General features: G+C 36.5%; 1 protein-coding gene across 7 annotated transcripts in view; it reads right to left on the reverse strand.

Annotated features, from left to right (window-relative positions):
- IBTK (inhibitor of Bruton tyrosine kinase) overlaps window positions 1-27956 on the reverse strand; it is a 94301-nt gene that overhangs the window by 55848 nt on the left and 10497 nt on the right. For 4 of the 7 annotated variants that reach the window (XR_015132646.1, XM_086316927.1, XM_086316925.1 and 1 more), the window contains exons 2-11: window positions 24924-25614; window positions 19942-20038; window positions 16632-16756; window positions 12437-12547; window positions 10658-10828; window positions 8683-8800; window positions 8413-8593; window positions 6292-6415; window positions 4049-4226; window positions 1084-1261 (exon numbers count right to left, since the gene is read on the reverse strand). Coding sequence is in view for 5 of the 7 variants with exons in the window: in XM_086316927.1 (XP_086173053.1) it covers window positions 1084-1261; window positions 4049-4226; window positions 6292-6415; window positions 8413-8593; window positions 8683-8800; window positions 10658-10828; window positions 12437-12547; window positions 16632-16756; window positions 19942-20038; window positions 24924-25430 (1790 nt within the window). In the remaining 2 variants the exon portion in view is untranslated. The remainder of the gene's footprint in view (window positions 1-1083; window positions 1262-4048; window positions 4227-6291; window positions 6416-8412; window positions 8594-8682; window positions 8801-10657; window positions 10829-12436; window positions 12548-16631; window positions 16757-19941; window positions 20039-24923; window positions 25615-27956) is intronic. The other 3 variants (XR_015132647.1, XM_086316928.1, XM_086316926.1) reach the window with 1 other exon arrangement.

Below are 27956 nucleotides of genomic sequence, written 5' to 3' on the forward strand. Positions count from 1 at the left end.
GACATTTCCAATAAGAATATTGCATCTTATTCCAATAAGAATAATTTTAGATACCCTTTAAATATTTTCTGTTCCTTTATGTATTTTATTTCCCCTCAACTAACATGATAAGAATTAAGTTTTCCTTTGAAAGGAGAGTTTTCTGTTTCTATAGGGAAACACTAGAACATAAATTGGAATGACTTTTGGAGAAATTTTTTAAATGTATTTTTAAAAGTATTACTAAAAACATTCAAAAAGAGTACAGTACAGTGTTCAACCTTTTCCTGTTTTATATTCTTTCATGTCACAAGTGGAGAATATATACAGAACAGCAAATAAATACTTTAGGTCCCAGATCCCAGAATAAGTTAGCAACTCAAGGAAATAAAGATAAATATACACACATACATCAGTCCATACCCCTGGTTCTTTCAGAACTGTAAGCACGCAATCATACCTTCCCAATGTACGTTTCACTCTTCTCGGTAGGGTGACCAACTCCCCTGGTCTGCCTGGGACTGAGCAGTTTCCCAGGAGAGGAAAGTTTCAGTGCTCAAGGTGGGACAGACCTGGGCAAACCAGGAGGAATCCTGTCTCTAGGACTTTTTACCCTCTTCAGTAAGACCCTTGATATTTATCTTAAACCTGTCATCTCTGTACTAATGTGACAGAAGATGTGCACTGAGATTCACAATGCCCTCCACATGACTCTACACTACTCGTCTATCATTTCCCACTGTACTCAATGGTCAGAAATTTTTGTAATCTATGTAACAAATATTTATATTTCTCAAAATCTGAGAACCTACAGGACATCATGAAGTACCAAAGACATGAATAAATTCTGTGTGCTATGTACATACTACCTTCAATATTTTCAATAAATATCCATTTACAAGCTACAACAAACACTCATAACTTCCAATATAACAAATTCCACCTTTGAGTTAACCTAGTAATAGGATTATATGTCTGAAGTCTCTACAAGACTTGACAACAGCTATTCAATTAAATTTGTACCAGGAGCTAATGAAAACAAAAGAAAACCCAATGACTGTTCCTTCTAAAAATGAAATTTAATATAGACAAGTGTACATTTACCTTGTTTTAGGATCTGACTGCAAGACTGCAAAGTTGCATCCACTTGGATCTGTGCTGACACTAACAGCTCTATGGGCAAAAGTAAGTTTCTCAAGTCGAATTCTTTCATATACACTATTTATATCAGAGACACAAGACACATCTGGTGAGGAATTATGAAGGTTTGATAAAATCTCTGCTAAAAAGAAAAAAATAAGCTTTCATTAATCAAGGCTTTATTAAAACTGTTAAAACGATTTAGGAGTAAATGGAATAGAAAAACAATTAGAACAGAGAAATCTTTTGTCTGCGTTAAGTCCTTTTGAAGAACTACATCTTCTCTCTCTTCAACATAATTTACACCCTATACATATTTGTCTGACAGAAGAAATTTTGGTGGGTCAATTCTCAATTATTCATGATTTTTTTTTTAATTTTCTTTTTTTTTCAATTACTCATGATTTTGTCCTCCACACTGCAACCAAAGTTGTCTAAAAGGCAAATACAATGACTATACTACCTTTAAAAATTCCTCAGCTTCCATTAAAAATGTCATTTGCTTCCTCCCTTCTTCTCCTCCTTCCTTCCATTTATTCAGCAGATATCTGAATGACCACATGTGCTATGGTGACATAGTGTTTTTCAGTGTAGCCCTAGTAATACTGTAGTGAACAAGATAGATAGCATGCCTCTACACTCTTGGAGTACACAATCAAGCAGAGAAGACAGATGTTAAACAAATGATTTTATCAGTACAAGTCAGATCAAGGATATGAAAGAAAAATATGGCATGTGTGTGCAAGTAAATGTTTCTGCCTGTAGTATTAAAAATGTTTAAAGTAAATAAAGACAAAGAGATCACTGATAAAACTAAGAGTCCAGAAAAAGAATGAACACTGTTAAGACTGAGGTTGTAGCAAAGAAACTAGAGAAAGTGGAGATTTCAAAAATATTTGAGATGGAAGTGACAAAACTTGGTGACCAATCGGCTATAGAGGGTGAGAGAAAATGGGGTGTGAAAGATAGCCGTTTACTTAAAAAACACTGAAAAGCAGACACATAAGCATGAGAACGTGAATTCAGTTTTAGACCACGAATTATGACTAAGACACAATTCTAAGGACTCCAACACAAGTCAAAATGCCTCTGGTTACTCTCAAATTCACTCTCTTTTATTCACAGGGATTTACTAATCTTCCTGACACTCAGTTATTCCAATTTCTATGTTCTTAAAAGACTTATTATGTGCAAATTAGTATCTGTCTCCATGAACTGCAAATATTTGTAAATGTATCTATTGCCCCTAAAAACTCATGACTGTCTGAGAACAGGGGCCCATCTTACATATTTTTGTATCATTAAAACCTAGCCCTATATCCAGCACATAGTAAATATACCTTAAATGTTTACAGACTTGTGTAATCTATAAAGAAATAAATACTACAAATCAATTAACTATCCAAAAATCATTCCTTTGTGGCTTTATAATTTTGAAGAATATGTTTATAATTTCCTGAGTAATTATAAATGTTCTTTATGTATCTTTTAGCATATAATAACTGATTTGTTCACTCAATAGATGACTTAATGAGGGAAGGAAATATGCTGAATGCTAATGATTACAAAGAAACCTTGATTTCACTGTGAGGATATAATGACTATATATCATGGTCCTTGCCATCTTATGATAGGAGACCAACATTAGAAAAATTAATCACAAAGATAAATATATAAAAACAAGTAAAAATAAGCTACAAGATAAAAATACAAAGAGAACATTAAAAGTTAAACAGGGTAACCAAGTTTAAATAATTAGTAAAAACATCTCTGATGAAGCATAAATTAAGCTGAGATGTGAAAATCAGAAAAGGCCCTGGGACTAACCACACTGGACAAGACTGAATACCTGAAGGTCAGAGTGTCTGGAGAGTGGTAATGAGAGGGAGAGAACTCAAGAGGAATTCAGAGATGCAGACAAGGGTCAGAGCAGGAGCCTTGTAGGCCATGTTCAAGAAGTGAGGAAACCATCAAAAAGTTTTTAAACACAGGTAAATTGGGATCAGATCTTAAAAGCTCACTCTGGTAAGAGAATAAATAAAAAGAAACGAGTTGAAAAAAGGAAACATTTTTTGCAGTGACCATTTGATGTGACTTGGGCTAGGGTGGAAGGAATGAATTCTACTTTTTCTGGAAGGAAAAAAAAAAATCAACAGATTACTAACTATGGATGAAAGAAAAAAGCTACTACTAGAGTTTAAAAAAAAAACAATGTTAAGCAATCCACAAGTTTGTAAATTCATAGTCAGAAAATCAAAAATGAACTATATAATGTAATGAATAACTCCTATTTTCCATGCTAGCATCTTAAAGCTCTCCTTTATATTCATCAAGAAATGAATAAAACTTGCCTCCAATTATTCAGTAATTGTTTAATAAAGCGACCTGTAAGTTTTAAAATTCTCAATAAATATAAAAACCTTATTCTTCCTGTAATCTTCCTCTAAATCCTAAAATACCTTATAAAAGTTTCATTTTATATATTCAAAAAACAAAACAAAACAAAAACCCCCCAAAACACCCCCCAAGCATAAGCCACTCAATTCTCAATTTGGGGAGAGGGGGGTAAAAAGGAATTTGGAAGATTGTTCAAATCCACCTGCAAAGTTTTTTGTTGTTTTTTGTTTTTAATTTTATACTGCCCTGTCCCTAGAGCCAAGACTAGAGATTAGCAATACTCTGCCTCTGTTACTGATGGGAATGTACCATGATTTCAGGGCATACTAACAGATATAAGGTTGAAAATTTAGGATTTAAATGGATTGAATTCCCTTTGTTTACCTGCACACAGACAAACCAAAAAATCAAAAGAAGAGATATAGAGGTAAAACCTAGTAACATTTGTCAGTTAAACCTAATAATAAGTAAGTACAAAATTAAACATTAGCCAGAAGGTACTTTTACATGCCATTTACATATATGAACTAACCTTTCTTTTCAGAACTCTTTCTTTTTTCTTCAAACCATTTCCCTCTAAATCCCTCTCCATCTTGTGTGACAAAAAGAATTTCATTTCTACTTAAAGCAATATCAGAAATGAAGACTTGGCGTGGATAAGCCCATCGACACTGCTTCATAGAACTGTTGACAGATCTCCAGCAAAATACCTAAGATAAAACCAAATTACAGTGGAATAGAAAGCAATATAGCATCTGAACAACCAAAAAATGAAATCAACAGATCTTATCTCAAAAACTAAGAGCTCTCAGTATGCTCCAATGTTCATTTTTCCATAGTATAAGATATATATATATAAAAGCCATGATGGTGTATCTTTCAGAAAATATATCAAGCAAACATGAAGCATTAAAAATGTTTCAAAGACACTTCTCTTAAGAAGTAATGTTCAGTGTTACTCATGTGGAGCAAACATATACTACAATGTTTAGCATACAATATGCTAAAGAAAACCAAATTCTTAATGCTAAAACTTGAATGTCAGACTTAAGAGTAATATTTACAATAAGAATGAAAACCACCCTACAAAAATCCGAACTTTACTCTCAAGGGGAACAAAAAAAGATGTCTACACAACTCAAGTAAAACAAAATCTCAGAGACAGAACAATCATCACAGAATTCAGCAGCTTCCACATCGTTCTGTCAGCCTTAGTGCTCCCGAGAAATGGCCAAGGGGCTGCTGCTCGAGGACTGAAAATGACAAGAGACCAGGCGCTGGGCTTTCCAATCCAGCTCTATCTAGAGCAGCAAACCTTTTTTTCATCTACACCATAGACAGGCATTCCAAGCACGATTTCATTTGAAAAATTAATACTACTGATCTTGAAAAGCTCAATCTCCTCATAATTAAGAATCTTAAAGCACAGAATGGTATCTGCCAAGGTCACTCAAGTTATGTACACAAAATATAGACTGTACTGATCAGCTGATACTATCAGAGCTTGTCCTGTCATTTTTAAAGTTATTAATTTTACAGGAAGTAAGTATCCACATGTATAAACAAGCTAGATCTCTATTACTGTACATGAACTATATCCCAAAGTCAAATGTTTTTAATATTCAACTTTTTAAATGTAATTCTATGCCTCTGCTTCCTTCTTTTACTACAAATTAGATCTCTAATTCTTAAAGATAGTTCCCTCAAATAAAATGATCAATCACAGATTTACTCCTATAATGTACCAGTAGGTGGAGTTTTATGATTAATTCTTCAGTTTCTAAAATGTCAATTTTTATAGCAATTTATAAAACCTGAGTACACTTATTGTATATTTTTATTTTATAAACAAAAAGCAGATAGCAATCGGTTTTTCCAGTCACAGTGTAAAACTTATTCAGTGTTTCTAATGTATAATGCTATGCTAAGTCACTTCAGTCGTGTCTGACTCTGTGCGACCCCATAGACGGCAGCCCACCAGGCTCCCCCGTCCCTGGGATTCTCCAGGCAAGAACACTGGAGTGGGTTGCCATTTCCTTCTCCAATGCATGAAAGTGAAAAGTCAAAGTGAAGTCGCTCAGTCGTGTCCGACTCTTATTGACCCCATGGACTGCAGCCTACCAGGCTCCTTCGTCCATGGGATTTTCCAGGCAAGAGTACTGGAGTGGGGTGCCATTAGTTCCCTGACCAGGGATCAAACCTATGCTCCCAGCACTGGGACTGTTGAGTCTTAACCACTTGACTGCCAGGGAAGTCCCAGAGATTCTTTATATAGAGATCCAGAAATACATATATTTTCTATATGACAGTTATAATCTCGGTATACATAATATTTTGTGTACATTTAAGATCAAATTTGAGAGAAAATTTCTGATTATGTATTTTTAATACTGCCAGCTTAGTTTTTTACCTTTTTAAAAGAGTAGTTATATACCTCATATCTATATAATTCAATATCATTTTTGAATACTTGGTGTATATATCAAATAACTCATCAAATCCCTTACTTCTATTTTAAACACAATAAATGAAATTTTAAACTACAGTTTAACAAGGCAGTACTATGCAACCTGAAATGTCATACTTTCTTTGAAATACCAATTACTATTTCAAACTAATTAGTATTGGACATCAAAAACAAGTAGGGACAAAAACAAGTAGGGAAACAAGTCAGCAGGAATCCCTATCATAGCAACACAGTTTTACATTATCAGGTCCTCTACAGCTGTCAACTGAGAACAAGATTACTAAGCTTTTGCATAAATATATACTCACCCTTCCAGCTCCATCCATTGCAAGAATGCAAATTTTCTGACCCCCATTTTCTTTCAAATGTTCAGGATCAACTTTGTATTCCATATGCCCCCCAGATACAAGAACCTTTTTCAAGTTCAGTTGTCTGAATGAAAAAAAAAAAAAAAAATTTCTAGATGAATATGTTTGCTATACTATACAAGCTCAATTTTAAATAAATTACTATCAAACAATAATTTAGGGTGATTGCTGTGAAAGATAACGTAAGTAAGGTGATTTGACCTTTGGTATCCTTAGTCCCTCCTTTTATGAGTTTCCCCTACACAATGACCATTTCTTTCTATGGCAAGTTTCTACCTACTCAGATATACACCCTATATATCTAAAACCCCATGTGCTAACATACACATTCTGCCCAGATTAAATAACTGGTAAGATGAAAAAGCTCCTATATATTATCTGCATTCTTAACAGAAAAAATTTAAACCTCAAAACAAAACAGAAATCCTTATTTCAAATATGGACAACTTTAAATAGATACAGCTACTATAAAAATAATTAGTATTGCTAATTTAATAACCCATCCACTAGTCAATTCATTACACATTTCATCATATGTACACATGTGATGCCTATGGCACTGTGTGAAACCTGGCTGCTACTACTCCAATGACTGTCCTCTCTTTCAGGTATTTTTAAATGTTTAAAAATATTTTAACATTTTAACTTATAATATATTTTTATATTTTATTTTAAAAAATAAAATAAAAAATTTTTAATATTTTAAAATGTTTTTTTCAAAATTACTACTCTGTAACAAAAGAATTTTCTTAGGCAAAACTTGGATGTAACATATTTATGTAACTTAATGTTGTCAGGTTAAGTTTTATAAATGCAAAGCAAAAACAAATTCTTACATTCCATAAATCATCTCATGCTCAGAAAGAAACCTACATAACTCAGTTCTAAGAAACATGTTTGATCACATTTTCATATTTTTATAACTGAAATATGACCTTACAATTGGTAACTTTCCAACTGTTACACACAGAAGATAAGTTGTGTGTACTGATGGTTGACATCTTCTGTTCATAATGGTATCTGTTCATGAAGTTACCATCTCACTGACATTAGCAAAAGCACATTCTGTTGCATTTCAGTTCAAATCCCTGATTACTTTAAAAGCTGGATGGCTACTCTCCAGAATTCCTACACACGCCTACTCCCACTAACTGAGCTACTGCATCTGTTCAAAGATCTATTTCCCTACTTGTATTTATTACTACACTTATAATGAAATATGTAAAACCAACAAAATAGTAGTCTGAGAAGAACACTTTCTATAAAAGCATAATACTTTAAAATGACACAACAAATATGACAGGCAAAAAATTACTGTCAAATCAGATATAGATTAAGCAACTATATTAAATACTGAAAATGTATGAAAAATATAGGATTCTTCCCTTAACTTACTTCATAATTGTTTTTTAAGCACTTGCTCCTTAAGTCGTTCAAAATGAAGAGATAACATATTACAAATATGGTTTATGTACAAAAGACAGAACTCCAGCTGACTCATCTATACTTAAACCTTAAGTTTTATAATTCCCTGCTTTAACTGACTTTTTGATTAGACAGCCAACTACTTGTTTACCACATGCTACTATAATATGTTATCAGATTAAAAACTGGCTATACAAAAATATAAAAATACACCAATTAGGTATAAATACTTGGACTGAGTAGAGGGTACAGAATATGATTAACAATGTTTTAAAATAAATGTGTAATATATAAAGGCTATACATGAACCAAAGATGATTGCATCACAAACCAAGAATTATGATTAATCTATTTCTGTGCACCTAAAGCATAAAAAAGGGAAACTTATAGGTCATATTTAACCATATGTTATCTTAATTCAGAAATATTCTTTATAACCCTACAAAGAACTTTTACATATATTTACTGAACATTTGCCAAAAGATTAAGATTATCATCTTAGGCAAAAACTCTTGACTTTCCCCACCATTCAGTGTTCCCATTTGACACGTCAGAGAATAACATAAAGCTGAAACTCAGATATTTGCTGGAAGAGCTGAATTATTAAGGTATGTTTCTTTCACAGAAATTACATACTTAGAAGCCAGCTTCTTGCACTGATAGTCTGCAAGTAAGTAAATATCTCCCTTTGTGGTAACACAGACAGTAGCCCCATCACTAGCAGCAACCAAAGACAGAGTGATGTCCTTATGATGAAGGGCAGAGACTTGACGAGGAGCAGTTACACACTTTTCTCCATTGGGATCTAGTAAATAACCTAAAAAATTACATAAGCAAACAAATCACAAAATATCCGTTTTAAGAACACAATTTATTTTTCAGATATTGTCATCCTGGATTTCTTACCCAGTTGTCCACCATTTAGTCCCATAGTGTAAACAGCCTCTCTAGTCCACAGCACGGTATGAAACCTGCCAGCTGCTACTCCAATGATTGTCCTTCCTTTCAGATACTTTGCCTGCATCTATTCAAAGACAAGTAAGGCTTCAGTTTATTATATATCTATAAACTAATGGAATTTTGCACAAGATCTAGCAGACCAGGGTAGCAAATACAGGGTATACTTGCTGCCAGTAACCCCTTCATGTACTAAAGGCAGTCATCACCAATAGATCTCAGCACTAATACTGACCCCAACTCCTCTTAGAACACAAGACATTTTTCTGCAGCCACCTTAAATCAGCAGTTTTAACATATAAAAAACTTGACACAAACCATTAAACTTTTGTTAACAAGCAATATACACAACAGGCATTCTGGTTCTTATTAGAAAACATGGTACTTTTACATTTGACATATCCTGAGTCTCTTAACAGTAACACTGCTAACATTTTGAACCAGATGGTTGTTGTGGGGGACTGTGTCATAGGAGGTTTGGCAGCATCCCTGGCCTCTGTCCACCAGATGTCAGTACCACTAACCCCACCCCTACCCCCCAGTTGTAACAACTAAAACTGTCTCTAGACATTGCCAAATGGCTCTGGGGCACAAATCTGCCCTCACTTAAGAACACTGGATATGTCCGTAACAACCCAGAGCTCCGAGACAGCCACACAAAGAGAATGAAAATGTGAGTAAAAGCTACCATTCCTAAAGAAGTCTAAAAAATGATTAAATATCTACACATTCCACAGTTGGTTGAGGAAAATGGATCTTCTAAGAAGTACCACAGATCAGAAACTACCTCTAATTATCTTGGAGTAATTACTATTGATTCACTAGCCATCCAGAATGTAAAAGCATTGGATTTTAAAGCTTTATTAATAATCATTTTAAATAATCACTTAATAATTATTATTAATCATCTAATAATCATTTTAAATCCAGAGAATTAAACCAATGAAGAATTTTAATACCAGAATGCAAAATTTTATGAGTTGAAAACACACGTTATAGATGATTCTGCTGCTGTTACTGCTGCTAAGTCACTTAAATCGTGTCCGACTCTGTGAGACCCCATAGACAGCAGCCACTAGGCTCCTCTGTCCCTGAGATTCTCCAGGCAAGAATAGTAGAGTGGGTTGCCAATCCCTTCTCCAATGCATGCATGCATGCTAAGTTGTTTCAGTCGTGTCGGACTCTGTGCGACGCTATGGACAGCAGCCCACCAGGCTCCTCTGTCCACGGGATTCTCCAGGCAAGAATACTGGAGTGGGCTGCCATTTCCTTCTCCAGTAGATGATTCTAGTAATATATTAATTTAAAGCCCCAGCCCTGAGGTCTTGTGTACTAGGTCCCTGAAGTTGAGGAAAGGCCACCTTCTGCTGGTAGTTGTACAACAGAAAAAGGGACAACAGAACACAGAACAGTGGCTTTCAGGCTTATGTTCCCTCAAATAGACCTGCCAGGTGTAACTTCTGCGCCGAGACAGATTGACCATGAAGCCAATAAGCTTAAGTTTCTGGGGACCTCATGTGCACGGCCCATTTTTAACTTATAAAAAATTCTTTTTTTTTTTTTTTTTAAGGAGGGCCTCAAAATTAAGCTTCAAACCCCAAATATCTGGATCCCCCTCTGCAAAATATCTGGATCCCCCTCTGCAAAATATCTGGATCCCCCTCTGCTTGTGACCACTTGTAATTTGAATCAAAGGCAGTTTGCTGCCTAATATCCCAAGTGCTTGCTTTCTTTCTCACTCCAAACAAATTTTAATTTGTACTATGCTCAATTTCTGCTGTGAAAAATAAAATATATACCATTGAAGAAACATATACCATTGACTATAGGTAAAGTAAGTTGCTCTTATCAACACCTTCTATCTTTTTGTCCATATAGGTTTTATGGCAATGGTCACATTATTGTTTAAAAAAGAGAAGTTTACCTGTCTGGGTACATTACAACTGGAAGGCGGGGGAATGAGTCCTAATTGATGAAAAATATTTAGACCAAATGTATAAACACATCCGTCTTCAGTTAATACAACAGTATGATCCTTAGCAGCCGCTACTTGAGAACAATTATGACCACTCAGTCCTTCCACAAGCCTAGGGACCTACAAAATAAAATTAACTTTGAAATATTACATTAACCATTTATATAAAAATACAAATAGAATCTGAGGATATTATATCCCAAATGACATGACTGCTATATGGCTGAAGGAGGGGGATAAATTTAATAGGACATGGGCATTGCTTTATAAATAAAATACAAAATCCCAGTAAGACATTTTAATAAAACAACTGGATTCGATAAATGATTTTGAGCCCTTATCATATATCATACACCAAGTGCAAATTTGTTTGGTCTGAACAAAGGGTGTTCTTTAACCAAAGTATTCACTGGTGGAGTGAAGCAATAAATGAAAATACAGGAATCAACACAGCCCTTCAATGAAGACCAAACAATATTATATTCCTTTAAAGTCATCTGTTCTGGGTTCAAATCTTAATCCAGCCATTTACCAGGTGCTGCTGCTACTGCTAAGTCACTTCAGTCATGTCTGACTCTGTGCGACCCCATAGACGGAAGCCCAGCAAGCTCCTCTGTCCCTGGGATTCTCCAGGCAAGAACACTGGAGTGGCTTGCCATTTCCTTCTCCAATGCATGAAAGTAAAAAGTTGAAGTGAAGCCGCTCAGTCGTGTCCGACTCTTAGCGACCCCATGGACTGCAGCCTACCAGGCTCCTCTGTCCGTGGGATTTTCCAGGCAAGAAAGAGTACTGGAATGGGGTGCCATTGCCTTCTCTGCATTTACCAGCTATTTGATATCAAAAGAATCTCTTAACTTCTCTCATTTTCTTCATCTGAATGCAAAATAATAATAGTATTTTGGATGATAATAAGATCAATATAAGGAGTAAATGAGTTGGTAAGTGCGAAACAACCATCTCTGGCTCAGAGTAAACAACTGATAAATGAGTACTATTATCACTATTGTCATTATGTATAAAATGAGGATAATAAGGCTATAACTTCACAAGGCTGTTTAAGGCTTAAATCAAGGTAACAATACTAAATAGAAAGCATAAACAATGCCTAGCACATAATATACCCTTCAAATAATAGAAGCAATCATTATAGCTCTCTCTCCTTTTTAAAGACCTCTTAATCGATGAATATGCCAGCAGTCCCCTCAAAAAAAAAATTTACTTAAAAATAAACTAGTAAGGTATTTTCCTGAATGTAATGATTATTAGGTTTTCCCAATTAGCACTAAGTTTCAGTAGCTGACTCAATTTTGTGATTATATAATGAAAATATTGGCTCAATTTTTAGATCACAAATACCTTAATGAGAAGTTAAAAATGAATAAATCCTGGACTACAACAGGAAAAATGTTTTACAATTAGTAAACTCCTTTTAAAACTTCAACTATGGAAATATTTTAAAGCTTATTTATATACTATATCTCCTGACTCAATACTTCCTATAAGAAAAAAATTTTTGATGCTTTAGAATTTTACATATTTATTTTAAATAAATATCTTTATTTTAAACACAATATACCAGGAAAGTAACTGATCTTTTAAAATCAATTATCAGTTGGTATACTATTTTCTCCTTTCAGTTAGTTAAAAAAAAAAATTTAGTTAAGTGAAGCTTCCAATCTATCAAATTTTACCAAAGTTACCTAAACTGTATAGAGACATTTCAATTACCAAGCATGTCTGCTCATCTCCATGGCCCAATCGTCCTCCAGGACCATGACCACAGGTGTAAACCTGCCCTTTCTGAGACAGAAACACTGAGTGAAATTTACAAAGCACCACCTACAGGAAAACAAGAGAATATTATTAAATGTCTCTGTATAAAATATCCTTTATTTTATAAAAAGAAATAACAGAATATTACTAATTGTTTAAGCTAGATAATGGGTACACCAGAATTCATTATACTATTATCTCTACTCCGTACATGTTTAAAATTTTCTGAGATAAAAATTTAAAATATATACTGGTCTATATTAAAACTATGTCTAAAAACACCGACAGATGGGGAAAAAAATAAATTTAGAAGGAATTAAGCACGTGTAACCAAGAAGAGACTAAACAAAGGAAAATACAAAAAGTAACCAATTGTTTTCCAATTTCATAAAATCCCACACAACAAGAAGTGAACAGAATTAAATATGAAGTATAAAGATTACCAAATATTGATACACTACTAAAGAAAATAGTAGAAATGCTGTAAGAATATTTTTTCAATATCACCTATATGGAGGCAGTGGTGGGTAAACAGTATGTCCTTTTCATATCTCTGAAATGTTTAATATATCTTTAATATCATTACAAGGCTTTAAATAATTTATACTGATTTTCAAGCTTTTTTCAAGGCATCATCAGTACACTCATTTTACCTAAATACTATTTAAAAATCCTTTTATCTTTAAAAAATTTGCATTTGTGTTTCTTATGCTATCCATAAATATTTCTAACTTAGGACATTAAAAAAGGATTAAGAAATTTTAAAATCCTAGAATTGTTTATAAGAATATTATAAGCTGAACTGCAAGTGCTATTTATACATATCCTTAACCACTTGGCAAGTTCTGTAAATACTTTTTTATAGAACTTGTTTTTTACAGAAGAAAGTTTATCAAAGACTCTGGGTCTTTGATTAAAGCAAAAAAGTCATTTATTTAGCTGTACCACAAACATCTACAAAGTCTAAAAATAAAAAACTGTATTCAAATTTGTAATACAAAATTAAAATCTGTAAAGGAAATATTATTTTATGAAAATTGTATTCAAATTTGTAATACAAAGTTAAAATCTGTAAAGGAAATATTATTTTATGAAACTAGAATACATTTTGTTCAATCCTATATTCAACATTAGAGCGCCTCTATAATTTCCAACTTCAGCTTCCTTGGTGGCTCAGTGGCAAAGAATCTGCCTGCCAATGCAGGGTTCAATCCCTGGGTAAGAAAGTGCCCCTGGAGAAGGAAATGGCAACCCACTCCAATATTCTTGTATGGCAAATCCCATGGACAGAGAGGAACCTGGCAGGCTACGGTTGACAGGGTCTCAAAAGAGTCACACACAGCTTAACAACTAACAACAACATCAAACAACCAACGCCAGAGTATAAGACCTTCAACTTTAAAACCTTTGAATTTTTTAAAGAGGCAACTGATCATGGATTTTCACCTTAATTATCAGGAATATATTATGCTAATAACAATAATCTCTGTCCACAGCAGTCAATTCATCTGGTACAACAGCATCAGCTATTTTTCAGTGAGTAATGGAGCTCTCTACATAACCAGGCACTCAGTAAATAGTGCCAAACACTTGTTTCCTTTTTTCTTACTAATTTACACTACTTTCCTTTCAAACCTATCTACAGTGTTTGTGTTTCAACCCTTATTTTGTGGTTAAAACAAAAAAATCCTTACGTCCTTAATTTCTTCACAAAATACTTAAGTGTCCTCGTCTTAACTGAAATACAGCTTTGTCTTCATGTACACTGTTTCACCCTTAACCCTACCAAGTGAAATATGCTCAATTCTTCTATATTCTTCTATGTATTTTAGAATCAGAAGGTATAGTCAACCAGCCCATTTCCTGATACCTCCATGACTCCTGCACATTTGTGTAAAAATCTCTGCTCCTGAAAAATCTTACCTCACCAAATCTGACTGTATCTTGTACCAAGTCAGAAACGGAAAACAGGAGCCTTTCTAAGTGCCTCAACTCTGATCAATCATTCATGGCTGCTGACAGGTGAATTCTGAGGACCTGTCCCAATTTACTTTAAAACAGAGAGGTGGGAAAGAAGAGAGTGGGACTGAAGGAGGAGGGGAGAGGAAGTGTGCGCTGTGATTGATCAGCTGCTGCTGCTAAGTCGCTTAAGTCGTGTCCGACTCTGTGTGACCCCATAGATGGCAGCCCACCAGGCTCCCCCGTCCCTGGGATTCTCCAGGCAAGAACACTGGAGTGGGTTGCCACTTCCTTCTCCAATACATGAAAGTGAAAAGTGAAAGTGAAGTCGCTCAGTCGTATCTGACTCTTAGCGACCCCATGGACTGCAGCCTACCAGGCTCCTCCGTCCATAGCATCTTCCAGGCAAGAGTACTGGAGTGCGGTGCCAGATCAGCAGTGTCTACCCAAAAGCTTTCAAGTAGGTGAGAAAGAACAGCCAGCCCTGCTCTAACAGTTTCCCTCACATTCTCTAGAGACTCTGACCCCAGGCTTAAGACTCTGGTCTGTCCCAAGTCCTTTCAGCATCCTCAATTCCTTCCAAGTCTTTGTATTAATAGATGGCTAGCCAGAATCAGGACACCTGATCTGAAGAATTGAGCATATTCCACTTTGTAGGGTTAAAGGATGAAACAGTATATACAAAGACACAGCTCATTTCAGTTAAGATGACTTTGTGAAGAAATTAAGGATGTAAAGGATTTTTTTTAACCACAAAATAAGGGTTGAAATACAAACACTGGATAGGTTTGAGAGGAAGGAAGGTGGTATTTGGCACTATTTACTGAGTGCCTGGTTATGTAGACAGCCCCATTACCCCTGATGCCTCCATTGCTCCTTCACATTTGCGTAAAAATCTCTGCTCCTGAAAAACCTCCCCTCACCCAATCTGACTGTATCTTGTACCAAGTCAGAAAAGGAAAACAGGTGCCTTTCTAAGCTTTCAGGACACCACTCTACTCTCTACTTCTTTCGTCACTCTTTATTCTCATGTGGGCTCCTATTCTTGCCCTCTCAAATTTTAATATTCTCTTGGGTTTAACTCTATTACGTTTTTTAAATTGCTAATCGTGATACATTAGTGACTTCTGGTGTGAAAAACAGTGTCCTGCTGCTGCTGCTGCTAAGTCACTTCAGTCGTGTCCAACTCTGTGCAACCCCATAGACGGTAGCCCACCAGGCTCCCCTGTTCCTGGGACCCTAAATATGGTGGCTATATAATTTATCATCCAAATAATTGGGGGAATAAAAGGGGATGACAGTTATGATTACATCAGAGGAAAAAATGAAGAAAAGGACTCAGCAGACATATTCTGAGGTGTAATTTTCGGATTTAGAAAATGAGATTTATAGCTTTAAAAATTATTAAGTAGAGGTTGTTTAGTGGCAAAATTAACACTTTAGTTAAACTTAAAAACTTTGAAGACTATCCAGAGTGCAACAGAAATGAAGCTCAAGAGGAAGAAACATTGAGGCTAGATATGCATTATACACACAGAGACACACACACACAGAGCGTTATAGAAAAAGATGAGTGGGTCAATAGTACCAAAATCCACTGAAGAGGGAGACAGCCAGGATTATGACATAAGGACAAAGGCAAAACCTTTACAATTATCAATTAAAATTTTACAGTTACTTATATTTAACAACTCAGGTTCACTTACCTAAAACTAATAACAAATTGAGTTTCAACAACAAATTCACTTGAGAAACAATTTGAAGAACTTTAAATGGAAAAAAAAGCTAGAAATCCAACAGAAGTTCTACCTTTAAAAAACTACTATCTGTATGCTGCTGCTGCTGCTAAGTCGCCTCAGTCGTGTCCGACTCTGTGCGACCCCATAGACGGCAGCCCACCAGGCTCCTCCGTCCCTGGGATTCTCCAGGCAAGAACACTGGAATGGGTTGCCATTTCCTTCTCCAACTATCTGTAAAACGCCTTCTAACTTCTAATGCCCCTTATACAAACGTGAATGTGTTAGTCATTCAGTCGTGTCTGACTCCTTGTGACCCCATGGACTGTAGCCCACCAGGCACCTCTGTCCATGGAATACTCCAGGCAAGAATACTGCACAAACATCTCATAGTTTTATGATACTTTACACAGTCTAACTATGATTAACAAAATCTTAAAAGAATTAGTAAATACCTGCTTGATATAAATCCCACTCCTGGAGAACAGATCCACCAACTCTGGATGATGTTTGCTATTCTGGCTTCCATGACCCAGGGTGAAATTTGTATTATCTCCCCAAGTGTAGACATCTGTAGGATCTAAAATGAAAATGAGTTTTTATATTCTATCACATTTTAAACAAGTATCAGTGTTGTTTAATACTGAACAAATCAATTTACTTCAAATATGACTCTCTACCAAAACCAAACTACCGTATTTAGAAAGATACTAAAATTTTCTTTTAAATTATCCATCTATTAATTTATTATAACACTCTAGAAACAGAAATCAGAAGATCCAAATCAGCACAGGCCTGTCTCAACAAAGGCAATTTAACATGTTGAACCCTTGTTTCTTTAGCAGCTAAGGTTTAACTGCCAAATGAGTAAAATATCACCTGCCATATTCACTTAGTTCTCAGGAAAATATTACAGATAACTATTTAAATGTAGAATATCATTAAAACATTTCATATATACAGGTTCTAAATGAAGCACATGGTATTAGTTTCTATTATTACGTAAGGATTATTTTCCAGTACTTTGCTCTTGATAGATGCAAAATCACACTAGGGATTAGGGCAACAAAAATGAAAATGGGATAAATATCACAGCTAATTATGATATAAATCTTCATTTTTATTTTGGAACGCTTATCAAGTTCTTGAATAGAATAATAACTGTAACTTGCAATATAGTGTCCAAGACAGAAATAAAATGAAGAACATGTCCTTACCTAGATTGCTCATTAGTTAAAATGCAAATTAACTAGTGCCCCCATTTACATCTCTTCTTCTTTTCAATCAATTTACATTCACAAAGCTCACAGGGCACAAAAATTGAAAAGATAAGTGCCATTACAAGAATGAATATGTGGATAGAAGAATCACTTCCTTTCCCTTCGACCTTAAATGCTGTCCTTTCTCAATGCCCATCAATCACTTTACAGTAGCTACAATTCTAGCTGCCTTTGTTGTTCAATCACAATCATGACTGACTTCTTTGTGACCCCACGGACTGCAGCACACCAGGCTTCCCTGTCCTTCTCTAGCTCCTGAAGCTTGCTCAAACTCATGTCCATCAAGTCGGTGACGCCATCCAACCATCTCATGCTCTGTCGTCCCCTTCTCCTCACGCCTTCAATCTTTCCCAGTAACAAAGTCTTTTCTAATGAGTCAGTCAGCTCCTTGCATCAGGAAGCCAAAAGTTCTGGAACTTCAGTTTCAGCATCAATCCTTCCAATGAATATTCAGGACTGATTTCCTTTAGGATGGACTGGTTGGATCTCCTTGCAGTCCAAGGGACTCTCAAGGGTCTTCTCCAACACCACAGTTCAAAAGCATCAATTCTTCGGCACTCAGCTTTCTTTATAGTCCAACTCTCACATCTATACATGACTACTGGAAAAACCACAGCACTAACTGTACAGACCTTTGCTAACAAAGTAATGTCTCTGCTTTTTAATACACTGTCTAAGTTGGTTATAGCTTTTCTTCCAAGGAGCAAGCGTCTTTTCATTTCATGGCTGCAGTCACCATCTGCAGTGATTTTGGAGCCTGAGAAAATAAAGTCTGTCACTGTTTCCATTGCTTCCCCATTTTTTTGCCATGAAGTGATGGGACCGGATGTAATGATCTTAGCTTTGTGAATGTTGAGTTTTAAGCCAACGTTTTCACTCTCCTCTTTCACTTTCATCAAGAGGCTCTTTAGTTCTTCTTCACTTTCTGCCCTAAGGGTGGTGTCATCTGCGTATCTGAGGTTATTGTTATTTCTCTCTGCAATCTTGATTCCAACTTGTGCTTCATCCAGCCTGGTATTTCACATGATGTACTCTGCACAGAAGTTAAATAAGCAAGGTGACACTATACAGCCTTGATGTGCTCCTTTCCCAATTTGGAACCAGTTCATTGTTCCATGTCCAGCTTTTACTGTTGCTTCGTGACCTGCGTACAGGTTTCTCAGGAGGCAGGCAACATGGTCTGGTATTCCGATCTCTTTCAGAATTTTCCAGTTTGTTGTCATTCACATAGTCAAAAGCTTTAGCGTAGTCAATGAAGCAGAAGTAGATGTTCTTCTGGAATTGTCTTTTCTATGATTCAATGGATGTTGGCAATTTGATCTCTGGTTCCTCTGCCTTTTCTAAATTTAGCTTGAACATCTGGAAGTTCACATACTGTTGAAGTCTAACTTGGAGAATTTTGAGCATTACTTTGCTAGCATGTTAGATGAGTGCAATTGTGCAGTAGTTTGCACATTCTTTGGCATTGCCTTTCTTTGGGACTGCAATGAAAACTGACCTTTTCCAGTCCTGTGGCCACTGCTGAGTTTTCCAAATTTGCTTCAGGGCAGCAGTTTAACAGCATCATCTTTTAAAATTTGAAGTAGCTCAGCTGGAATTCCATCACCTCCACTAGGCTTTGTTTGTAGTGATGCTTCCTAAGGCCCACTTGACTCTGCATTCCAAGATGTCTAGCTCTAGGTGAGTGATCATACCATCATGATTATCTGGATCATAAAGATCTTTTTGTATAGTTCATCTGTGTATTCTTGCCACCTCTTCTTAATATCTTCTGCTTCTGTTAAGTCCATACCATTTCTGTCCTTTATTGTGCCCATCTTTGCATGAAATGTTCCCTTGGGATCTCTAATTTTCTTGAAGAGATTTCTAGTCTTCCCCATTCTATTGTTTTCCTCTATTTCTTTGCATTGATCGCTGAGGAAGGCTTTCCTATCTCTCCTTGCTATCCTTTGTAACTCTGCATTTAGATGGGTATCTCTTTCCTTTTTTCCTTTTACTTTCGCTTCTCTTCTTTTCTCAGCTATTTGTAAGGCCTCCTCAGACAACCATTTTGCCTTTTTGCATTTCTTTTTCTTGGGGATGGTTTGATCACCGCCTCTTGTACAATGTTACAAACCTCCGTCCACAGTTTTTCAGGCACTCTGTCTGTCAGATCTAATTCCTTGAATCTATTTGTCACTTCCACTGTGTAATTAATTATAAGGGGTTTGATTTAGGTGATACCTGAATGACTTAGTGGTTTTCCCTACTTTCTTCAAGGCTGTGTTTTTACTCTTATACACATAAATGTAGATTGAAATTAAAAAGTATAAAATAAACCTCAGTGTTCTGAAAGAAAATCAAAGTTATCAACCTATATATATTAGAGTAAAAGTCTTTGCAGATATCCACACAAAAATTTTCTCAGGTATTTTTATAACAATAAAATTTCTTTAAAATTTTCGAAACTTTACTTTAATGGAATATATTTATGGAATTTTCTTACCAGTATTTTTGAATACTACATGAGTTGGTCTATCCTTCATTACAAGATCCAAAGCTGACAAGCCTTCTTTATCTTGAATATACAGATTAACACCATGCTAAAGAAGGAAAAAATGTACATATAGATATAGACATACATGCATATATTTTTAACTATTTATCTATAATCAGTAACATTTATATTTATCAAGTTAGATGATCAAACTATAAAGAACATTAAAAATAAACACCTAATAACAATTATCTCCTATGCTCATAAACATTTATTTCTCACACAGAAGAAAACTAAGACAAATCAAATATCCAATTCTTGGTAGAATAAAGAAGAACCATAAAATGTAAAGAAGCAACATTTAAAACCAAAATGAAACAAAAATCTAAATGAACTAGATATGAAAGTTTTCCATGGTAACACAGGTCAGTTACCTAGAGGGCCCAACTCTGAGAGTGTGTGTGTATCTACATACACATTTTTTTTTTTTGGTATTTAAAGAACCAAATTCCACATCCAGATAAGGGGTATAAAGACTTCTACACGATGGCAAACAATAGTTTTTACTTTTTGTATGTTTTTCAAACTTACTGTATATAATGTGATCACCTATGCTCCATCTTTTTGACTTAAATTCTGTTATATCTACTATTGACATGAAGACAATCATTTTTTATTTCTATTTGTGTGATTTATATCTTTCCACTTAAACTTTTCTATGTGCAATTTCAGAGCATTGTCTCATCACTTACAGTTAGACTGTGTCTTAAGTCACTGCTGAGGGCACAGGTTCAATCCCTGGTTGGGGAACTAAGATCCCATAAGATGTGTGGTGTGGCCACAAATAAATGTGACAGTGAGCGTTTGTGTGTTTTAAGGATGAATTTAATCTATAGTTTTATATCTCCAGAATTTGAACATTTTCCATCCCATTTATTTAAGGCAGTTAGTATACCCTATCCTTAGTACATACTTACTGTCTTTTAAAATATAATGGGAGGAGAGGAGAAAGTGCAATGTTCAATTCATATTACTATTACATTACAGCTTTTTAAATGCAAAATGTACTCCTTTTCAAAAATAACAGTATTTTGTTGACAGTTTAATAAGGCATTCAACAATTATTTTTTAATCTGTTTCTTTTTGTTAAGACTTATTACTTATTTGGGGCTGTGCTAGGTCTTCGCTGCTGTGCTCAGGCTTTCTCTAGTCGCAGGGAGCAGGGACTACTCTCTGCCGTGGTGCATGTGCTTCTCACTGTGGCGGCTTCTCCTGTTGCCCAGCAGGGACTCTAGGTGCATGGCCTTCAGCAGTTGCGGCTGGCAGGCTCAGTAGTAGTGGTGCATGACTTGGTCGCTCCGTGGCACATGGGATATTCTCAGAGCAGGGATCATACCCATGACCTCTGCACTGGAGGGTGGATTCTTAATCACTTAACACAGGGAAGCCCTCAACAACTATTTTGACTGATGTGAGTAATCCCTGCCTATCCACACACACTGGAGTTATAGGTTGAGATGGAACCATGAAATTTTTAAACTTTAACCATAATATGTTGGAACACTGTTTTGGGTTACTTAAGAAAGGGACTCTCCTCTTATCTTGTAACAATGAATTTTAATAAACTAGAATCAATTCTTTACCACGGAGCCACCAGGAAAACCCAGTCCATAGCATTGCAAAAGAGATGGACATGATTTAGCAAGTAAACAGCAATACCAATTCTAACTTCATTGTGTTCCAGACAGTAATGACAACTGATTTCACAAGGACTGTCAATGAACAAAAACTACTCAAGATAGTGAGCTAACAAATAAAACAAAATTCAGAAGTGATCTTTTAATAAGATCTTAATAAATTTAAAAATGTATGTTGCCATTTTCTAAGTTAGATATAATAAATCCACATAGAAAGACCTAATTTTGACTTTTATAAGAGTAAAAAGGGCTGATTCCGGGGCAGTGTTCCAAGTTACGAATTTGACAAATAGGATCCCAGAAACTTAGATCCCTGCAGATTTTACTTTACCAGTTTTATAAATTCATCCTAAACTTTACTGGACCCTATTTGCATCTTCTTAAGTAGCGCCAACTGCATAAAGGACTAGGAACTTTTTTTTACCTTTGGAGTTCCCTAGATATGGTGGTCTCTGATACTTTTTAATATGCTTACTTTAAACTCTAAAGGTAAAGGACCAGTGTGTAGTCTATCTCATTTATTTAAAGATCAACTCTTTACATATCCCCCAAAGAGGAGATAAATTCACCAGCTTACTAAATAGCATCTAAGCATAATGAAAAAAAAACAAGCAAAAAAGGATTCTTTTTTTTTTTCATTACAATATGTCTAGCACTGAGATCACTGCCTAACACACATCAGGCACTAAAGAAAAATTTCTGTTCCAAATACTTTACAAACAGGTTATCATTTAGTCCACACACGCTTATGATTCAGCTAGTTCTTCCATAAGAAGTTTCTGCTGAGGTTTTTCATCTTTGGCAACTGGGAACTGACAGCATGGGTGTATAGTTATTGTACAATTTTAGCACTTAATTTTAAAATTTCATACTATAAAGTTTTTATCAAATGTAATTCATTTAAAATGTGCTTTTCTGTATAGTCTCTTCCTGCTCATCCATAACACCTTAAATGCTAGAGTTGCCAGCAGAAGCGAAATTGACAACAAACAACTCTATCATTGCAGCCCTTCCAATTAAAGAAGAGTTAAAAGGGGAAAGGAAAGAAGTCTGGACCAAACAAATGCAGATGGATTACAGCAACATGGAAGAAAGACGTTTCTATGGGATATTTTATCAGTGGGAAGCATCCACGTTGGATGTCTATCACCGATCAGAAGGACGCTTGATGAAAATCAGACAGTCAAGCCAAGAGCAAGGTGGCCCAAGGCACAATGTCCTGGCCCCTCCTGGCCAAGGCAGCAAGGATGACAGAGGATTTCTAAAGGTAAATGAAAGCCAAAGGGAGGGAAGGTCCAAAATTCATACCAGAACCTATTTCAAACTGAAGACCCAAATCCTCACACCTGAATGGCAAACCCTAGCACAGCAGAAACCCGAAGGCCATTCTCAGGCTTGAAAGGGTCGGTGGTCACCCAGTTTCCAGCAGAAACTACAGGGAGAGGCCAAAGCAGAGCTGACAGATGCTATAACTCTTACTAACCTAACTCTTCCTATACAAGAGGTTATAATAAGGGAACTAAACTGATATACAAAGGTTTTAGATATAATAGGAATTAATAGTACTATTAATACTTAAGAAAAGTTTTTCTTCACTGAAACTCACTGGGGAAAAAAAAGTGAGGATGGTACTATCATTATCCTTTTTTTTATAGTTGAAACTGAGGTTCAAGATTCAGTAACTCATCCAAGATGACTTGGTAAGTGGTAGACCTAGATAGTTTAGCTCCAAAAAGGACATTTTGCTATTAATACATACGGAAAATAATTTTCATCAGTAAATGTTACTACCTAAAGACCACTATGCAAACAATTGTTTTGAAGTCAAAAATAGAATATAAGCTCCCTAATGTCTTACAATGTGACCACAAGTTCCTTGAGGACAGGAACTTTGTTCTGCTTTGTTCTTCTCTGGTCCTCCACAAACATGACTGAATGCCGGTACAAAAACAAACTGTGTTATGTAAAGTTTAAAAAAAAAAAACTATGCAATTTAAAACTCATGATTTCTGACAGTTTTTAACTTGCATTTACTAACGAAATGATACCGGGGTATATCTCAAAACATTATTTGTCTAACCAGTACAACAAGCCTAGATTTAATCTACTTCATGGGAAATTTAAAATAAACTGATTCTGGGAAATCCCAAGGACAGAGGAGCCTGGCGGGCTACAGTCCATGGAATTGCAGAGTCGGACACTACTGAACGACTAACACTTTCTGGGCTTCCCAGGTGGTGCTAGTGGTAAAGAACCCACCTGCCAATGCAGGAGATGCCAGAGACATGGGTTCAGTCCCTGGGTTGGGAAGATTCCCTGGAGGAGGAAATGGCAACCCACTCCAGTATTCTTGCCTGGAGAATCCCAAGGACAAAGGAGCCTGGTATGCTATAGCCCACAGGGTTGCAAAGAGTCGGACATGACTGAAGCGCCCTAGCACGCGTGCAAAACTGATTCTGATTATTAATTTTTTAAACAACTATAAAAAATGTGCCTTTTCATACTGTTTACGGACAGCAAGGAGGTCAAACCAGTCAATCCTAAAGGAAATCAACCCTGAATATCCAATGGAAGACCTGATGCTAAAGCCCCAATATTTTGGCTACCTGATGTGAAGAGCCAACTCACTGGAAAAGACCCTGCGGCTGGGAAAGATTGAGGACAGGAGGAGGAGGAGGAGGCTGCAGGGCACAAGATGGTTAGACAGCATCATTGACTCAATGGACATGAATTTGAGCAAACTCCAGGAGATACTGAAGGACAGGGAAGCCTGGTGTGCTGCAGTCCACGGGGTCACAAAGAGTTGGACACGACTCAGTGACTGAACAAAAATAACAGGAAAAACTTAATCCCTAGCCAAACAAGAGATGAACACACTACCCAAATCAGAGTCCTTATATGATTTCAATAACTAGTGCCTTTTAAAGTAGCTAGTAATATAAGTATAGAAAAGGAAACCATACTTTTTAAAAATACTGATATATAGTACTGTGTAAATGACAAAATGTCTGGGATTTACTTTAAAATAACATGGGGTGGAGAAAGTCAGTGGAGACATATTAAATACGGAACACAAAATTAGCCAATAGTTTACATTATAAACTTTAGTATATGTTTAGAATTTCACATTGTAAAAAGTTCAAATTAAAAGGATATATGAGATTTGAATTCTAAAAATGGTTACAATAAAAGATATCAAGTTCTTGTCAATTGATAAGAACGCCAATCTCTTCGTGGAGATTAAGAAAAACACATGCCAGACCGAAAAGTTTTAAAAAAACAAATGACACTTACCTTCAGTAGAGACCAAACACAATCAATATGCCCATAAAAAATGCTTCTATGCAAAGCTGTCCATCCTGACTCCTTGTCTTTCACCGAGGGATCCACTCCTTTCTCAATAAGCCAATCTAACACTCCTTTTTTCCCACAGGAGGCAACAAGGTGGAGGGCATTCCGACCAAAGGCATCCCTGATGGTTGCAGCATTGTGACAATGACTGGATAGAAAGGCCTTAATCTGGTTTTCACTCCCCTTCGTTACCACAGAAAGGACATCCAAAGCATGCGTCAGGGAGCGACACTTCGATGTGCAGTCAGGGATGGAGGAATTCATCCTATTTGTTTTTATGCAGCTTCCTTCTTCAGAATAGTCAGATAATTTTAAAAAATGAAAAAGCCAGGCCACAAAGCTGCTATTCAGGAAGACTGATAGAGAATAAACGGCCTGCTTAGGGTTATAATTTAAATCCTCCTGGCAACAGTATAAAACTATATAGATTTGTACAATGTATTTTGGCATTTAAATCAAAAAATTATAAATAGCTCTATAAAGTTTATATCAAATACAAGTTCTTTCTTTAAAAAAGAAAACTTTCCACAGTTTATAAATTATTCCTGAAGTCAAGCACCAAGGGGGAGTGAGGAGGGGAACTCCCCCTCCACACTGTCTGATCCTTTTAAATATCCATAATTGCAAGGGTGACCTGTAAGAGAAGGAGAAACAAAGTAAGAAATACAGCATCTCTCTCACTCTCCTCAAGTATTTTACAACTATCCCCCTATTTAAGTGCCTCTGATTCCTACTTTCAAGAGCAAGCAAGCAAATCAAAGACAGGCTCTGACTTTAGTTGCTCCTCCTCCCCTGTGATACTCTCCGTATGGAATTTGTGGCAAAGTTAAGAGGTTCACCGACAAAAGCTCGGCCTCCTCTCCCAGTTTTGATGAGGGAGGCGAGTTCTGCTTGACTATAAGCCTGTCTGAAAGGTGGCTCCATCCACCCCCACCGAGAAAGTTGAGGAGGAAAGGAAGTGGATCCAGCTGGCAGCCCCCTTCCAGCTTGTTTGCCTGGATTCTACGTCACCATACAGATGACTGGAAGGGTCTCTCACATCCGAGGTATGCCTAAGTTCTTTGACTTCACTCAAACTTTACTTCAGGATCCAGGCATTATGGGTAGGTATGTATATGGGGAGTGATTAAGTTAATTCATTTAATCAGGCCCTGTGTGTATCACAAACCCAAGCCTACGTCAGCCCACAGTTACAGATACACCCATCCAGGAAACCTAACACCAATCAATCCTCCAACTCTGCTTTGGTGCACTCACCTCCCTGTACAAAATAGGACCTGCACGCCTCAGTAGGAAACCCCCACCTCCTAGTCAAGCATACCCTCCTTCAGAGTTGCCTCTTCCAACATTCTGCAAAATTCTCTCTCTCTTGACCAAAATCCCCTGGAAGCCTGCCTCACTGCTAGTGAGAATTGAACTCCCAGCAATCCATGGGTCATTTTCCCTTGAATAAAAAACAGCGAAGTTGTTACCAATTTTTTTAAATTTTGTCATCTGACAGGAGAGAGAGTGTGTGTGAGTGAGAGAGATGAGGGAAGGGAAGAAAGGACAGAAAGGAAGAGAGAGGTATTACTTTGTGCTATTCCTGCATTTTAGGAGATTTCAAGCCCTGAAACTGCAGTCACCTGTCCCTACTTCATATGTAACTTTCAAAGAAATGAATTTTGAGGTCACCTTATTATTGTTTTTTAGGGGGCCACCATTTTGCATTATCTGCTCTGTTGTGGTTGCCAAAAAAAAAAAAAAAATTAACCAGGTTTAAAAAACAAAAACTTTTCACTAATAGAAGAAATTTTCCCATACTGAGATATGGAGAAGTCATTCTTGCTTATACATGACTTGGCTTTAAATTTATGCTAACTAAAAACAGCCTGTCTTATGGCCTGTCAAACACACTGTACATCTGCTTTTACCATTAAAGAAGAGTGTGGCTCACCATCCAGTAACACAAAGCTTGAGTCGCAACCCACTGCAGTAACCCACTGACAGTACGTCCTGAGGAAAATTTAGGATGGGAAAAACAGGATGAAGCATCTACACTGGGGATCTACAGACTCCACGATAGGTCAGACGACCAGATTCTCGCACCTCCCCACACACAGAGAAATACTACTATCATTTACTTGAGGTATCTGTCATTTGTGATTAGCAGTACTCTTTTACCAACATGTACGCTTGACTGTATGCATTTCCCAGCAAAAAAAAATTCATGTTTATACTGGCTCCTCCCAAGTTACTGAGATGTTGTTTCCTGGGCTACAGTCTGCAGCTGAGTTGGAATAAAACCCTCATTTATTCCTACTATGGGTCACTGGTTATTTGCATCGACATCACCTTCACATCTACAGTATTCTGTATCTGTATCAATCATCCTCTCAGCGTTTTTCCAGTCTCATGTTTAAGGTTAACTTCTGTGTCTTACTCTGGAATCTGCCTCTTTTCTTCCAGAACCCTCATTACTTTTCTCCTGTATTTCTACACTCTAACCAGTTATACCTCCACAAGCTATAAACACACTTAAAGCTACTGTCTTTATAGGAAACCCATTTGAAAACTTTACCCCTTAAAACTGAATGATCAGGCTTCCCTGGTGGTCCAGTGGTTAAGAACCTGCTTGCCAACGCAGAGGACAAGGGTTTAACTCCCACAAGCCTCAAAGCAACGAAGCCAGTGTGCCACAACTCCTGGGCCTGCACTCTGAAGCCCTCCAGCAGACAGTTGAGTCCACGAGCCACAACTACTGAAGCCCACGTGCCCTAAAGGGCACTCCCTGCTTGCTGCAACTAGAGAAAGCCCTCGTGCACCAATGAAGACCCAGAGCAGCCAATTAAAAAAAGAATTTAAATAATCATTATCACTAGCACCTCCACCACCACAATAACCAACACTCTTCTCAGTCAGTATTTACTAAATGCCAGGTACCGTGCTAACATTGTTTTCTCTGCCTGGAAGGTTCTTCACCACAGAGGGAGATGT

Source organism: Bos grunniens, chromosome 9 (genome assembly GCF_055505025.1).
Source record: "Bos grunniens cultivar Pamir isolate PY7600 chromosome 9, Bosgru_T2T1.0, whole genome shotgun sequence".
In the NCBI taxonomy this organism is placed as follows: Eukaryota; Metazoa; Chordata; class Mammalia; order Artiodactyla; family Bovidae; genus Bos; species Bos grunniens.